Raw genomic sequence first — 18,068 nt, forward strand, 5'->3', positions numbered from 1 at the left:
AGCACGCCCGCCCAGGGTGGACAGGCGGAAACGTGGATTAGCCAAGAGAGTGGCTTCAGAGGACCACAGCACCCTACCAGGGATATAGCCAGATAGTCTGGTTTTAATATACCTGGGCGCGTTACCGTAGAGTGCCTTGTGTGTGATGCACAATCCTTTAAACGTGAATGGACCTGTAGAAGCCACACTCATCGTGCCTGTGGCAAGCAAGGGATGGTATCTCGCGTGCAAGAGGCTCATGAATAGTCCTAGGTCTTCTGTCCATAACTGGAATTTATGAGCTACACTTTGGATGTGCCCCTATTCCGCAGAGTCTAGACTGTTGAGGGAGCAACACTAGTGTTGTAGCAAGTTTTTGAAATCTGCACTAGATGTGGCCACTGGGCAACAAAAACAAAGGGCAGTTAGAAAGCAGAAAAGGGGACAGGATGTGGCTTCCCATTATCCTTCGGGCACTTTTGTCCAGACATACTGGACAGAGAAAACAAAAGTGATATGATTCGAAGAAAAAAACAGAACCAATCAAAAAAATTCTAAGAAGAGAATAAAAACTCAAGTTTAAGAATTAACACCTCAAAACATACAGGCTGAGCAACAACTGCTGCAATTGATGAAGAGAAAAAGAAATAGAAAAAATGAAAAATGCTGTCCTTAGTGGCCCAAACTGCTTTTCTGCCTGGGATAAATATACTGCAATGTATGGAGTGATTCACTCAAACTGTGAGGGGGAAATAAAAGGGTAAATTTTTGTTTTAGTGGTTTGTGGGTCAAAAATAGATTGATCCTGTTAGCTCCCCCGAGAGTTTCAGTTAATCGCTAATTACAACATTTCTCAAACTAGGAGGACCAAAAACGACAAGAAACAAATGTATTGTAGCTTGTCCGGGCAATGTGGGATCAGCTCATCTCCTTCCTTCAAATGACTTAACCACGCTATATGTTTTTATTGGATATCAAACCATGTTATTTGTTTTTATTGGATCTCCCATCAATTAGTGCCCCATTGCTCCGATAGACCAACACAGCTGGGCGATTATCAGACAGATATGTGTCATATTGCAGAGCACAGAGTGGCTTCACAGATATAAAGGACAAAGCGAAGGATAACGTGGATTCTGGTCAATTAGTACTGTTTCTGTGGTCATTTTGTGCAGTATTTGTTCAATCTTAGTTTGATTACTAATGGCAGCCTCCTTACTTAGGCAACGTATTTATAGATTTGCTTGGAAAGAGAAGTGTGAATGTTGATGGCTACAGTAAAATGTACCATCTGCACACCCTCCCAAGAAGTTGTAGAACTGCCATGATGGCTACACATTTCCAGGCCATCATAAAATGTGTAAATTCTAGGGTCCTTGAAATTAGAAAGCTACTTCCTACATCTACAAAGGTGCCTCTCCCACTTTTGGACCACAGACTAGATTTACTAATGAAGCACATTTGACCCGGGGGCCCTGTGAGAGACCGAGGGCACGGCTTACCTGAAAGGTGGCAGCGGGCAAGTTGGATATGGCGATATACTGCAGGTTGTTCTGTAGCGTGTAGATGAGGGATGGGACAGCCAGCTTCAAGGTATCCATATACTGTAGGATGATGGAGTCGTACAGGAATAGCACAAACTGCTTTACGTTACCTACAGACAGACGGATGAAGAAACAAACATTCATAAAGGACTAGATTTGAACATCAGGACTTCAAGTGAACACAGTGAAGTAACCCAACAGTAAATCAAATGTGCTTCTGTGCCCAACACCAGGGGCAGTTCACTATAAATCATTGTAATAGGCTCCACACCCAGAACACATCCTTCAACAAATGGATATACCCTAAAAGCCACTTACTCACCCACACTCATAAATATGGCCATATAGGCGAATTATTTTATTCTACATATGAATCCGCATACATATATACTGGGTGATTTTAATCTACATTTGTATATACATATATACTGGGTGATTTTAATCCACATATGTATATACATATATACTGGGGGATTTTAATCTACATATGTATATACATATATACTGGGGGATTTTAATCTACATATGTATAAACATACACTGGGTGATTTTAATCTACATATGTATATACTGGGTGATTTTAATCTACATATGCATAAACATTAACACTGGATGATTTTAATCTACATATGTATATACTGGGTGATTTTAATCTACATATGCATAAACATTAACACTGGGTGATTTTAATCTACATATGTATATACATATATACTGGGTGATTTTAATCTACATATGTATATACATATATACTGGGTGATTTTAATCTACATATGTATATACATATATACTGGGTGATTTTAATCTACATATGTATAAACATTAACACTGGATGATTTTCATCTACATATGTATTTACTCGGTGATTTTAATCTACATATGTATAAACATATATACTGGGTGATTTTAATCTACATATGTATAAACATATATACTGGGTGATTTTAATCTACATATGTATAAACATATATACTGGGTGATTTTAATCTACATTTGCATCTACATATATACTGGGAGATTTTACATATATACTGGGAGATTTTACATATATACTGGGAGATTTTACATATATGCTGGGAGATTTTACATATATGCTGGGAGATTTTAATCTACATTTGCATCTACATATATACTGGGAGATTTTACATATATACTGGGAGATTTTACATATATACTGGGAGATTTTACATATATACTGGGAGATTTTACATATATGCTGGGAGATTTTACATATATACTGGGAGATTTTACATATATACTGGGAGATTTTACATATATGCTGGGAGATTTTACATATATACTGGGAGATTTTACATATATGCTGGGAGATTTTACATATATGCTGGGAAATTTTGATCTACATCTCTCTGAACACTTAACTACTAGGTGGTGAACTATGTGAGCTAATTTCGAACAACCAGGTCTTTGACAGTGGGTTTATGGCCTAGACCAGCAGAAAGATGTTGCAGAAACACAACAGGGAGGAGGATAGTAGTATATTTACCAGGCAGTTGAATTCTAAAAACACCATCGTTAAAGCACAACCCGGTTGTCTAGCTAAACATATTGAGGAAGCAAGTAAATTCACACAAAAGCAGATTTTGATCCCAAATGCCCTTTGTGAATCCCAAGTGTGCAGCATATTCTTTGTCCTGTTTACAAGATTTCTGCGATAATCTTTCAGTACTTTCACTCTAAAACTCAAGATATAGATACGGACATCAAAGTATTCCAAGATCTTCTTGCAAATGAGAATGACGATCTGGCGATCCTTCCCCAATGAGGCATTCTTTTAGCACATTGAAGAAGCAGACAATAGAAACAGCACTTAAATAATTACAATCTGTGTCTGTTAGATCCTTGCCTGGCACACACTTGTTAACTTTTCTATCTGTTGATGGATAACTTTATTAAGAAAGGTTACAATAAGTCTATAAGCTTAGGGACTGTTGCATCCAGAATGCCTCTCCCACTATTAGGGGAAAACGAATGCTTTAGACGACTGTCAATTCAGAATCCACCCAGGAAGAGCACAGGGTTTGCCCTCATCTTAGCCACACAAGACCTCATGGCAAACCTATGCCACTGGTGTATGACCATGGTAATATTTTCAGATCTCTCCACTGCCTTTGATATAGTTGGTCATAACATCTCTTTAATCGATGGGTTGAGGAGGCAGTGACTGCAGCACTGTACTGAGGTGGGCTCGATCCATCTTGGAAGGTAGGGCACAGGCAGTCAGATCTGAGCCTTTTAACGCCGAGGCTAGAACTTGCCCGTGAGGGTCCCACTAAGCTCACACTCATCCGCCCTGCTTTTAATATCTCTATGCAACCGTTATCAAAATAAATGAATCGCATGCCTTATCCTAGGTGGAGGCTACTCACACGATCATCTGGTTAGACCCAAAGTTGTCAGAATCAGTGCACTGATTACAGGACTGTGTTCATGAGGTTCAGAGTTGGACGGCATTTAACTTTTTTAAATGTAATGCAAATAAAACAGAAATTCACATTTTTGTAAGCACAATGAGCACTGGAACAATACCAACTGGGCTAATATTATGGTCACCCTCCATGAAAAGCCTAGAATAAATGGCGATTGACAATAAGCTTTTATTTAGTTCCCAAGCCAAGTCAATGTAATGTCCCAGTTTTAACAATTTACAATAGATAAAGCGGGCATTCCCTTTTCTCCCTGTACCAATGCATGCCATGATCCTGGCTGCATTGTGTTATCAATACTGGATTACTGTAGTGGTTTCTTTTTGGGCCTACCAGCAGGTTTGAAGGATACGCTTCAAAGTTCGGACTCCGTGTTCTACATTACCAGGGACTCTGTTTACTGTTACCAACCAGTAAATTTGCCCCAGTACTAGGCAATTACAAGTAAAATCCCATAGAACGGGGAATAACATTGTGGAACCAATTTTCCCACTAAAAAACCACAGGAACGTCACCATTCCACTGTGTTTTACAGCATACATTTACCAAGTGCTCTGAGTAATGGAGGGAAGGAGCCCCAACACCTAACACACTGGACTTGCTGGCTCCCAGATGTGTGAGGAAAAGGAGACCTAAAAAGAATGGGGAAATATAATCTTGAACCTAAAAGATGCACCCCTTTATCTGAGAAAGCCAGAGACAAGTATCAAAAGAAGGGGCTACCATAAGGCAGTGGTTCTTGATATTCTGACTTCAGTGAAAACCCCATTTAATCATTTCTGGAATCCGGGGTCCTTCACTGAATCATTATTGGAACCCGGGAAACCCCACTAAGTCAGTACTGGAACCAGGGGACCTCGGCCAAAGCATTTTTGATCGTTTGAGCCGCAAAACAATACACAAAAATTCACTAACAAGCATTCACTAAAGAAAAATTATGAAATATTTAATTTACAGACACATTAAAAATCACCATTTTAATTTTAGTTGGGAGAAGTGGAGCTTTCCTAAATTCAATTGAGGGCACTCGTCATCCATACTACATTCTGTTTGATGCACTTTCACTGTTCCCACGAATAAATCGGAGGCTACCAACTTAATTTTAAGCCTCCAATTTCAAATTGATTTACATCTACAGAATGTTTTAACGTTTTAAGTTTCACATTTTGCTTCTCTATTTATATACACTTTATTAATCTGTTAATATTATCTCATTTTCTAAGTATTCGCGAACCCCTGAGAAGGCGCTGCGGCCCTCCAGGGGTCCCCAGGCCACAGGTTAAGAACGGCTGCCATAAGGCAATGAAACGCAGAAATAAGGATTGCTTTGACGAAGGCATTCATGGAGCGAATAACTCAAGGGGCCAGAACCATAACCCAGTGGATGGGCCACACTCATGCACAAAATGACTCCAACAGGATAGGATTCAGAAAAGGGGGTGGTGATGAACAGAGTGTCTGAATTAAGCAGACCACTCTTACCCAGTCCAAAGATCAGGGCTTGATCCATCACCGTTATTTAGCTCACTGCCCCATCCCAGCTCAGAACCTGGCTATATGCAAATTAGTCTGTCCCTGGCCCAGTGCATCATGGGAACAGGGCAGACCAAACTACCAAGCCAATTCTTCACCAGAAAGGAGACAAGCTACCGGGGACCGGTTTCTGGCATTTCAGCCTCGTCGGCACGGCTTGCTTGAATCCTGATGGAGCAGTGAGCAAGGGACTCATGTCGGAGTATACCCTGCCACACCTATAGTGGCCAAAAACGATTCAGAAAAGGGGGTGGTGATGAACAGAGTGTCTGAATTAAGCAGACCACTCTTACCCAGTCCAAAGATCAGGGCTTGATCCATCACCGTTATTTAGCTCACTGCCCCATCCCAGCTCCGAACCTGGCTATATGCAAATTAGTCTGTCCCTGGCCCAGTGCATCATGGGAACAGGGCAGACCAAACTACCAAGCCAATTCTTCACCAGAAAGGAGACAAGCTACCGGGGACCGGTTTCTGGCATTTCAGCCTCGTCGGCACGGCTTGCTTGAATCCTGATGGAGCAGTGAGCAAGGGACTCATGTCGGAGTATACCCTGCCACACCTATAGTGGCCAAAAACGATTCAGAAAAGGGGGTGGTGATGAACAGAGTGTCTGAATTAAGCAGACCACTCTTACCCAGTCCAAAGATCAGGGCTTGATCCATCACCGTTATTTAGCTCACTGCCCCATCCCAGCTCCGAACCTGGCTATATGCAAATTAGTCTGTCCCTGGCCCAGTGCATCATGGGAACAGGGCAGACCAAACTACCAAGCCAATTCTTCACCAGAAAGGAGACAAGCTACCGGGGACCGGTTTTTGGCATTTCAGCCTCGTCGGCCCGGCTTGTTTGAATCCTGATGGAGCAGTGAGCAAGGGACTCATGTCTGAGTATACCCTGCCACACCTATAGTGGCCAAAAACGATTCAGAAAAGGGGGTGGTGATGAACAGAGTGTCTGAATTAAGCAGACCACTCTTACCCAGTCCAAAGATCAGGGCTTGATCCATCACCGTTATTTAGCTCACTGCCCCATTCCAGCTCAGAACCTGGCTATATGCAAATTAGTCTGTCCCTGGCCCAGTGCATCATGGGAACAGGGCAGACCAAACTACCAAGCCAATTCTTCACCAGAAAGGAGACAAGCTACCGGGGACCGGTTTCTGGCATTTCAGCCTCGTCGGCCCGGCTTGCTTGAATCCTGATGGAGCAGTGAGCAAGGGACTCATGTCTGAGTATACCCTGCCACACCTATAGTGGCCAAAAACGATTCAGAAAAGGGGGTGGTGATGAACAGAGTGTCTGAATTAAGCAGACCACTCTTACCCAGTCCAGTGTAAGAATTGGCTTGGTAGTTTGGTTTGCCCTGTTCCCATCATGCACTGGGACAGGAACAAACTAATTTGCATATAGCCGGGTTCTGAACTGGGATGGTGCAGTGAGCTAAAAAACGGTGTTGGATCTAGCCCTGATCTCTTGACTGGGCGAGAGTATTCTGCTTAATTCAGAAACTCTGTCCATCACCACCCCTTGTTGTTAAATATTTTGTCCACCCTAAGCGTGGAAGGGTATACTCAGATGTGAGTCCCTTGCTCATTGCACCATCAGGATTCAAGCAAGCCGGGCCGACGACGGCTGAAATCCCAGAAACCGGTCCCCGGAAGCTTGTTTCCTTCCCAGTGTAAGAATTGGCTTGGTAGTTTGGTTTGCCCTGTTCCCATCATGCACTGGGACAGGAACAAACTAATTTGCATATAGCCGGGTTCTGAACTGGGATGGTGCAGTGAGCTAAAAAACGGTGTTGGATCTAGCCCTGATCTCTTGACTGGGTGAGAGTATTCTGCTTAATTCAGAAACTCTGTCCATCACCACCCCTTGTTGTCCAACAGGATAGGGGCAGTGTCCCTCCCCAGCTAAAGGAGCATTAAGTGGGACACAAGAGAAGGTAGTGTGTAAGAAGAATGTGAGCCAAGTGTCTGGTGGAAGTGGGGAAGTAGGAGGCAAGGGGCACTCAGCCAGGACAGGCACCAAAAGTAGCAAAGCTGGTCTGGCCAGCAGGTGCAGCTCTGCTGAAAGGGATCCAATCACTCCACGAGAGGGGAGAGTATAGCGGGTCCAGCACCATCAACAGGAGGCATCAGCGGGTGCACTTAGCAAGGAAAGAATCTTTGTCCCACCCACCCACTCCTGAAAGAAGGACACATCAGGCTATGAACTACAGAAGGAAGTTGCAGAAATCTGATAGCGAACAACAAAAAAAATCAGACTGTACAGATTAAAGACACCCCAGGTCAGAAAAGGGTTCGTGGAAGGGCTGCTTTCTCCTTAGCAGACTCTAGGGTGACCTCCCAAAGCAGAGACAGCACTAGCAGCCCAGCCCTTGCTAGAGGCTGGCAATCACTGACACGCTGCCTGCTGTGAAGTTAAACCAGGTTACAGTAAGAGGACCTAAGGCAAAGGCCTCAATGACAACCAAGCTGCAGAGCTAAAGAATCGACTAGGATGACTAATGTGAAGCTCTGGTCTACATCAGGAAAATTTAACAAATACCAGAAATATGAAGAAAATACAGGGGATTTACCCCTGCATGTAGTCTTACATTAAAACCTGCAGCCGTCTGCGCATTTGTTTGTTGGTAGAGGAAGGGGTTTGTGGCAAAGTGACCAGACGGCCCAGGTTAAGACTTCTAGGCAGACCTAAACATACACCAATTCTGTCACAGCCAGTGGCACAGAAACCTGATGGACAGGCATTCACAAGAACACACATTTACTGTACTAGGGGAATCACAAGGGGAACAGTGCAACCCTATGCAGCAGTGCAGAACTCTGAGTTATTCCCCAGCCCCAAAAACACATTTTGAGTCACTGTGAGATAGAAGGAAAATGAGAGTGCTAGTGCAAGCCTGTCACACACACTGCAGGAGGTTCACAAGCTTCCGACCTTGGGCTTATGCAAGCAACACCGGACACCACGACCAGGCAGCAAACTCAACAACAGTACTGCCTGTGGAAAGCACAGTTACGGACTGCTGTGGTAGAAGGGGACAGAGCAGATGGGATGTAGGAAACTGCCAACTACAAGAAATCAGTGATTCAGGGCATAAGCATGTCAGGGTTAAATGAAGAAGCAGTGTCTGCTGAAACACACCGGTGCCCTGAAGAAGCAGGGTCTGCTGAAACATACCGGGTCCCTGAAGAAGCAGTGTCTGCTGAAACATACCCGGTCCCTGAAGAAGCAGTGTCTGCTGAAACATACCGGTTCCCTGAAGAAGCAGTGTCTGCTGAAACATATCGGTTCCCTGAAGAAGCAGTGTCTGCTGAAACTTATCGGTTCCCTGAAGAAGCAGTGTCTGCTGAAACATACCGGTTCCCTGAAGAAGCAGTGTCTGCTGAAACATACCGGTGCCCTGAAGAAGCAGTGTCTGCTGAAACATATCGGTGCCCTGAAGAAGCAGTGTCTGCTGAAACATACCGGTTCCCTGAAGAAGCAGTGTCTGCTGAAACATACCGGTGCCCTGAAGAAGCAGTGTCTGTTGAAACATACCGGGTCCCTGAAGAAGCAGTGTCTGCTGAAACATACCCTTAGAGAGTGGGGGAAAGATGAAATGTGATCCCACAGATCCCTTGGGATTTTACCAGACTGCTCGTGCCAAGGCCGACACTGCAAAACTCAGCGGCTGTGTAAACCAATAGAAGTGATAAGCGTGTGATGCCAGGTGACGCAAAATGGATGCACAACAGGACAGTTACCTCGCTTCTGCAGGAAGATCAGCAGCAGGCAAGTGACGGCCTTGAGCACCTCTGCCATCACCACCGCCGTGGTGGCAAAGAACTTGTCCCCCGGCAGGGTTCTGACATAGCGGATGGTGAGGATCAGGGAGGCATTCTGCACCACCAGCACGGCCAGGCTGATGTACTTCAGCTTCCTGTTGGCTGTTGAGGAAGGAAACGCAGACAATGAGTACCACAGAGCATCCAATGGAGAATGCTTTACACAAACCATGCACCCCCACAAGTCCAATTAACGCACACTGGAGTCCAACAAAGAGGGAGTTTAAAAACTGAAACATGTCCTACCCCTGACTAGTAAGACAAGGACGTCAGATTAATTAACTTGGGAGTGGACAGGACAACATTAGGAACACCACATACATTGCAATGCTTTCAGTTTACCTGGAAAAGTTAACTGAGTGCAAAGCTTGAAATGGGGTACACAAGCCTAGTCTCCTATCTGCATTGTTTGAAAGTTCCAGATGCATCTGTCAGTCCTATGCCCAACACTCAGGACTACGAGTAACCAGAGATGAGAATGTGTTAAACAAAAAAGCAAATCAACATAAGTATTGGAATATGATAAGAGGCTCTTGGACACGGTTGGTGGTGCCTCTACAATAGTAACGACGACAGACAAAGTCAATGAGTCTGGGTGATTAATTTATTGGATGGATATCATATTTATGTGAGCGGTGCAGCTTAGTGCATGCTCTACCAGCACTCATTAAGTGCAGCCTCGTTTGGCTCAAACAGTCTTGTTTCGCAGCACAAGGGGACCTTTGTGGTCAGACAAAATGTACTGAACGAAATGGATCTATATGATGGAAAATGTAAAAATATACAAAGGAAATAGCTAATTTGCCTCTGGTTGTGCGTGTAGGAAGCAAGCTCTCTATATAGTGTACTAAAATGAAGTACACTGTGCAGAGAGTCCAGTGAATCCCCAAAAGGTAAGCAGAGGTAAAAGCAGATAATTCTAATGCTCCTTTTGTGGTAGCGTGGACGAGCAGTTAGGCTTATTCAAGGGTAGTGCTAAGCATTTGTTGTACTCACAGAGGCAATACTCAGAGGCAATAAATGAGACACACACAAGAATAAATAATAAATCAGAGACCAATTTAGAAACATACTGTTCATTTTTATGTATTTTTTAAGACCAAGAACACAGTCCTAAGGTAAGTACTTTCGGAGTTATGTTTTTTCAAATTTCTGAAAATATATCACTTTTAAGCACAATTATGCACCATTGAAAACAATGGGTTAAAAAGTATAAAAATCATTAAAAAAAACAGTCAACGCTTTTACAATGTTCACCTTCTCGTTTTAGGTTTGTGTCGGGAAGGTAGACAAAGTTCCAGCAGGAGAAGTTCGGGAGCGTCCTGGATCAGCCAAGAGCTGAGGGTCTTGGAAGCGGGTTCACAAAGATGAAAGGTGCCACTTGAAAAAAACGCTGCACAGGAGGACTTCGAGGTAAGTTTTGGTGGGTTTCCTTGGAGGGAGGCGGTCGCAAGTGCTTGGGGACGACCGGAGTACAGCTGGTTGGTTGGTGTAAGGGACGGTAGGGCCAGGTGCAGAGCAGGTCAGCCGGGCATCATGCATCTTGCGGTATTCGCTGTCAGGAGCGGGCAACTTGAAAAGGTGATCTTGGGACAGCTGAGCCACTCAGGAAGTGGGTCTCAGGTGTCGGGACAACCCTCAATGGGTGCTTTCTTCTGGTGCTTTCGGAGTCCAGGGTGGACTCTTCTTGGTGTTTGCCACTGCTCCATGAGGTCCTGGTCACTCTAAACTTGATGTGGAGTCGGATCTGACCCTCCTGGAGAGGTTGTACCTTTTATTGCTTTGGTGGTCATCAGGGAGCAGCAAGTTGACAAACCGGACTTCCCAGGATCGGTGCCTGCAGGGTGCATAGAGTGATACCTTTACTCCAAGAGAGCTTATCTTCGATTTCTTGGTGTCCTTCTAGGTTCAGGACGACACAACAGGTAGCGATTGCCAAGTCCTTGAGGCAGCAGGCAGGGTTTGGCGCCTTTCTTTGTTCCACAGCAGAGCTGCAGTTCTCGTGCAGCGGATCTTCTTTGTCCTGGTCTTCTCTTGTCCATCGAATCGGATGTCCATGTCTCAGGGTGCCACCTAAATACTGAATTTAGGGGTGTTACAAGGGGATGCACTACCCTAGCCTTTATAGGTTGTTTATTCACCATCCCAAGATGGCAGAATTTCAGGAGAGGGGTTCACATTGCCTGCCCCGCACTGGTGCAGGCTAAGTGGGGACCCTCCTCCTAATCTAACAAATTTTCCTGCCTTTCCACCCACCAAACGTGGAGCAGGAAAGGGGGCTTCCTTCCCCGAATATCTGGAGGTTCCTGGGTTGGATTTCAAAGGTGGCATCGCCTTTGAACCTTCCCGCTCAGGAAGACCATCCTGTCTTGGAGGATGTGTGAAGCACCTCTACCCAAAGCAGACTTTGTCTCGGTCCTCTGAGAGCGCTGGCTCTCACCTCATAAGGCCAGAAACATGTCTGATGTTGGCAGACGGGCAAAAATAAGTCGGGTACCACACCAGTGCTTTGTAGGTTTTCAGGGGACCATTTAAAAGGGTCTGCTGTGTGAATTTATTAATAAATTCACCACTGGCATCAATGAGGATTTATTAAAACAAGATGTTTGGTACCAAACATCTTAGAAATCAGTGAAGCCATCATGAAGCTAGGGAACTTGTATAGACAAGTATCCAGCCCATGTACTCCTTATGTCTTCCCTGCACACTTGCAACATCTCAGAATTGACTGGACATTGTAGGGGCAACTCTGCTCATGCTGATATGCCCTCACATAGGATATAGTGCACCCTGCCTAAGGGCTAAAGGCCTGCAGTAGGGATGCTTTACCTATATCTTATGCAGTGTATGGATGGCATTGCACACAGGGCTGTGTGCCATGCCAACTCTTCGGATTTCTCTGCACCAAGACACGCAGCCTGCAACGGCAGAGTGCATAGCCTTGGTGAGGGGTCCCTGGGGTGGTACAACCAGTGCTGCAGCCACAGAGGACTCTCTTCATTACCCATGCGCTAGGTACCAGGGGTACCATTTATTAGGGACTTACAGGGATAGCTGAAGATGTGCCAATCGTGGCACTGTGTTTGGAGTAAGATCTGGCACTGGGAACCTGGTTAGCAGGGACTCAGCGCACTTACTGTTCAAAATCACATCAGGCAAAAAGTGGGGGCTAACCATGCAAAAAGAGGCACTTTCCTACAGTGCGTAATTGAGAAGATTAAAGTAGTAGACTGACGTGGGATTTCTATTTATGAACCAAGGTTGTAAATCTTTCACACTCCTTCGAAGGCAGAGCTATTTCTCAACTTGCAAATACCTTATACAACAGAGCTAACCCTTGAGGGCTGCAGAGAGGAAAGCAAATTATCAGACTGTACAAATATCTGACACTGGTCTCGACTGCCTTAAGGAATGTATACCTTACAGATTAAGGTGTGAAACAGCAAAGCGATCCACAAAGTTACACAGATAGTAGAGGCTATGGCTGCAGAACAAAGCTATCCCTCCGGCTGTACACCAGACAAAAACTCGAACAGCAGACCTATTCCCAAGGGTATCTATACCATGCGTGGTCAAGCCTCACACAGCAGAGCTATCCCTTACACGACTGAAGCACAGAGAATAAAGCTATTCCTTGGACTGTACACCAGACACATACTCAGACAGCAGAGCTATGCCACGGGTGTCTATACTATGCATGGTCAAACCTCACCTAGCAGAGCTATCCCATACACGACTGAAGCACAGAGAACAAGGCTATCCCTCGGACTGTACACCAGGCACAGACTCCGACAGCAGAGCTATGCCATGGGCATCTATACCAGATACCCGTGGCATATCGTTCTCCCACCTCGCTGCCAATACCTGGAACACCCTCCCCATCCTCTTACGGCAGACCCAGGACCTACTAACCTTCAGGAGGCTTCTCAAGACCTGGCTATTCGAGCAGTAGCAGTACCTTCCCCCTCCCCTCCCCCCCCAGCGCCTTCAGACTCTCACAGGTGAGTAGTTCACTCTATAAAGGTTTTGATTGCTTGATGCGTGGTCAAGCTTCACCCAGAAGAGCTATCCCTTACACGACTGAAGCACAGAGAACAAAGCTATCCCTCAGACTGTACACCAGACACAGACTCAGACAGCAGAGCTACGCCACGGGTATCTATACTATGCATGGTCAAGCCTCACACAGCGGAGCTATCCCTTACATGACTGAAGCGCAGAGAACAAAGCTATCCCTCGGACTGTACACCAGGCAGACTCGGACAGCAGAGCTATGCCACAGGTATCTATACTATGCATGGTCAAGCCTCACACAGCGGAGCTATCCCTTACATGACTGAAGCGCAGAGAACAAAGCTATCCCTCGGACTGTACACCAGGCAGACTCGGACAACAGAGCTATGCCACGGGTATCTATACTATGCGTGGTCAAGCCTCACAGCGGAGCTATCCCGGACACGACTGAAGCACAGAGAACAAAGCTATCCCTCGGACTGTACACCAGGCAGACTCGGACAACAGAGCTATGCCACGGGTATCTATACTATGCGTGGTCAAGCCTCACAGCGGAGCTATCCCGGACACGACTGAAGCACAGAGAACAAAGCTATCCCTCGGACTGTACACCAGGCAGACTCGGACAACAGAGCTATGCCACGGGTATCTATACTATGCGTGGTCAAGCCTCACAGCGGAGCTATCCCGGACACGACTGAAGCACAGAGAACAAAGCTATCCCTCGGACTGTACACCAGGCAGACTCGGACAACAGAGCTATGCCACGGGTATCTATACTATGCGTGGTCAAGCCTCACAGCGGAGCTATCCCGGACACGACTGAAGCACAGAGAACAAAGCTATCCCTCGGACTGTACACCAGGCAGACTCGGACAACAGAGCTATGCCACGGGTATCTATACTATGCGTGGTCAAGCCTCACAGCGGAGCTATCCCGGACACGACTGAAGCACAGAGAACAAAGCTATCCCTCGGACTGTACACCAGGCAGACTCGGACAGCAGAGCTATGCCACGGGTATCTATACCATGCGTGGTCAAGCCTCACAGCGGAGCTATCCCTGACACGACTGAAGCGCAGAGAACAAAGCTATCCCTCGGACTGTACACCAGGCAGACTCGGACAGCAGAGCTATGCCACAGGTATCTATACCATGCGTGGTCAAGCCTCACAGCGGAGCGATCCCTGACACGACTGAAGCGCAGAGAACAAAGCTATCCCTTGGACTGTACACCAGGCAGACTCGGACAGCAGAGCTATGCCACGGGTATCTATACTATGCATGGTCAAGCCTCACCCAGCAGCGTTAGCAGCCCTTACACGACTGAAGCATAGAGAACAAAGCTATCGGGCACTGAAAAACCATGCTATGCCAAAGAACAACAATCATTACAGCCATTTTGTACACAGCTATCTATGCCCAGATACAGTCATCCTAGACCCAGGGGCACCCATCCTTTGCCCAGGTAAAGCTATCCTAGGCCAAGGTATGGCTAGCCACTGCCCAGGTACAACCATTATACGACTCCTACCCAAAGCCAGGCGTGGCCTGCATAGGCCACGTGCAGTTTCACATGGCCAGGTACGCCATCACATGAAAGGAGTCCAGAAGTAGTTCTCCCGCCCTTTCTGGACCTGCCTTCCATGCACAGGTCACTGCACTCCACTCAGAAGGGAGGGGGGGGGGTAGTGGGATTATGGGACATGAACCTCTCAGTGAGGCAGACCTCAGGACGCTTATATAGAATGGGGCATGGAGAGGCAGAGGGTCTTCCTCCAGTGTGTGGTGGGTACTGGGCAGCAGCAGGAAGTGACGGCCTGCCCCTTGACTCTCTAAGGCCAGTCAATGGCCAGCAGGGGACTGCTGAGGCTTGAGAAGGCCTCAGCTCAGTGGCACTGAAAATAGCAGTGCCAACCTCTCCCCCGGGCACACCCTAAGGTGCCAGGTGGTGCGTGGATGACATCTTGGGTGAGTCTGCCGGTGAACGGAATGCCAACAGGAAACAATGTAATGGTCTTTATGCCAAGGGTGACAAGCGATGGACGCTCACCCTGCCCTTCTGTACACCATGTAAAGGTTTTACACTCAAAGAGAGTCTCTGTGCCAGGGGTAAACGAAAAGAGGAAATATGGCCCACCTTTGCAAACAAATGCTTCACAGAACACACTGCTACCTGGGGCGGGCTATGTTACTGCACAAACCGCAATCCACAAAACCTAATCTGTGCTTTGTTGAACCAAAGGTGAATAAATCCTGGCTGGTGAACCGCAGTGTACACATGGGCAATGGTTCACTAGTGAGCCACACCAAAGCAAACACAGGCAGAAGGTGCTGTGAGGAGCAGCAGGGCAGGAACTATTCACACTTTATGATGGAGAAGAACAAGAGAGCCCTGGGAGGCAGGCAAGGAGGCTTCAGTAAGAAGCACTAGAGGGGGTGTCACGGAGAGGAGGGGGGCACGGGGAGGGGGCAGGGGATCCTGAGGCAAGAAAGAGGGGTCCTGAAGCAGGCAGGTCAGAAGGTCCTAAGCAGCAGGCAGGTGTGAGAAGTACTGGAGTTGTGGACAAGAAAGGGTCCTGTGGAAGGTTGCTGAAATGCTAAAAAGGTTCTGAAAGAGACACACCAAGCAATCAACACGTACCATGTGCAGGCAGGTCATAGACACCCTGTTGTATTTAGGCAGAGGCCCCAGGAACACGTAGGCAAGAGTCAAAATGGGCATGAAGTCCTTGGGAAGGTGCATTAGGGTCCTCCTCAAGCAGATGAACAAGAGGAGCCAGGGCAGATGTGCAACAGGCGTCCTGTGGCAGGAGAGGAGGTGGTGTCCTGGGGCAAGTGAGCAAAAAGTGCCGTGGTGCAGGTGACCAAGAAGTGCCGTGGTGCAGGTGACCAAGAAGTGCCCTGGTGCAGGTGACCAAGAAGTGCCCTGGTGCAGGTGACCAAGAAGTGCCCTGGGGCAGGTGGTGTACCTGGCCAGAGGAGTAGCAGTTTCTATAGAGATGTCAAAGGGCCCTGGCTGAGGCAATCAAGAGTGATTCTAGTAGGGGTGGACAAGCGGTCCTATAAGAAGGCAGACGTGTATTGGGGCAGGCAGGCAAGATACGAGCTGAAGTGGGCAAGCCAGATTGGTAGGAGGCATCTTGGGGTAGACAGGCAAGAGGTGACTCTGCCCAGGTGAGCAAGCAATGCCATGGGGCAAGCAGTGCTATTGGGCAGAGCAGTAAAGGCTTCTTGGGAGAGAATTAGAGGCTTCTTGGGAGAGATGTCTGATGGCCCTGGCTGAGAGGTAATCAAGAGGGATTCTTTTGGGGGGTGGACAAGCGGTCCTGTAGAAGGCAGACAAGGCATGTCCTGGGGCAGGCAGTCAAGATGCGAGCTGAAGTGGGTAAGCCAGATTGGTAGGCGACATCCTGGGGCAGACGGGCAAAAGATGTCCTGAGGAAGACTGGCAAGGAGCGATCTAGGGCAGTCAGACAAGAGTCAAGCCAGACCAGGGAGAGAAGAGATGTCCCGGGACGGATGGTTGACAGTCCTAGCTGAGAGGTGAATGGAGTCCCAAAGAGGTAACACGAGCGGAAGGTAGAGGTGAGAGGTGCCCTGAGGAAGGCTGGTGAATTGGGCAACGGAAAAGGCCTGCTAGTAGGATGTTCGTGCAAGCTTTAGAAATCAATGCTGATGCAGGAGTCTGGACAAAGGGAAAGGGGCGGCTCTAGGCTCGGGGTGGCCCTGGGCAGGGAGCGTAGGTAGGGGGCCCCGGAAGAGGGGGTCTGGGCAGTGCAGAGCCCCCCGGAGCTCAGGAAGGTGTTTTAATAAAACGTCCAGAAAAGGCGTTAGATGGCCAGTACGTGCGGCTGCTACTACCCTTCCGAATTAGTCTCAGAACAATAAAATTTAGGAGGAGGAGGGTATATTGTGACACACGACGTGAGGGGCTGGCACAGAGAGCTGCAGTGCCAGGGCCATGACAGGGGCCCGTACCCACAGCCCCCCCACAGAGAAAGAATCGGTGGCCTCTTTGCCAGGAAACATCGCTGCCAGGGGCCGCCACGAGTATCATTCTGCTCACGGATATCATATAATTTTTTTGTTCTTGTTTATGGTAGTCGGCGCCTGTTTTACCTAGTGCATCAGCAGTACTCTGGCCGGAGAATTCTCCATCTTCAGGTTTCCCTTGGGTGATAAAGTTCAGGATTGCTCCTTCCTGTGACGCTACGAAAGCCTGCTGAGCCGCCTTTCTCTTTCGTTTCAAATAACCAGATTTGTGTACTCGAATTCTCTTCATTTTGCTTGCAATGTTATGTACGCCTGTACCAGCGGGCCAGCAGTGGGTAGGGAAACAAAGAAGCCAATCAGGAACTAGGAGGAATGCAGGCGTGGAGGCAAGTGAAGAGGGGGGGACGGGGGGTCAGGGTGTTTGGAAGTGGAACAGAGCCGGAGGCCGCCAAATCCCTGCCAGGGGCCGCCACGCAAATATGTATCCATCCTCAGAGGATTATTATATTAAGGATATATATTGGCGTGGCGGCCCCTGGGGTTTGGCGGCCCTGTGCAGGTGCACAGCTTGCACATGCCTAAGGCCACCCCTGAAAGGGTGGCACTGATGTTAAATTTTCTTGAACTTCTTTAGGAGGCAACTTTGCTTCCTTAATGTATTTAAATAACACACTAGAAGCACTTCCTGCTCGTGTAAGGGTGAGGACAAGGAACAAGGGCACGTC

At 47.2% G+C, this 18,068-nt stretch overlaps 1 protein-coding gene across 1 annotated transcript in view; it reads right to left on the minus strand.

Annotated features, from left to right (window-relative positions):
- Positions 1-18,068, minus strand: part of SLC35A2 (solute carrier family 35 member A2) — a 172,281-nt gene that overhangs the window by 60,051 nt on the left and 94,162 nt on the right. Inside the window, exons 2-3 of the mRNA XM_078664652.1 lie at positions 9,252-9,434; positions 1,482-1,633 (exon numbers count right to left, since the gene is read on the minus strand). Coding sequence (XP_078520778.1) covers positions 1,482-1,633; positions 9,252-9,434 — 335 coding nt within the window. The remainder of the gene's footprint in view (positions 1-1,481; positions 1,634-9,251; positions 9,435-18,068) is intronic.

The sequence above is a fragment of the Lissotriton helveticus genome, chromosome 10 (genome assembly GCF_964261635.1).
Source record: "Lissotriton helveticus chromosome 10, aLisHel1.1, whole genome shotgun sequence".
NCBI classification, from domain to species: domain Eukaryota; kingdom Metazoa; phylum Chordata; class Amphibia; order Caudata; family Salamandridae; genus Lissotriton; species Lissotriton helveticus.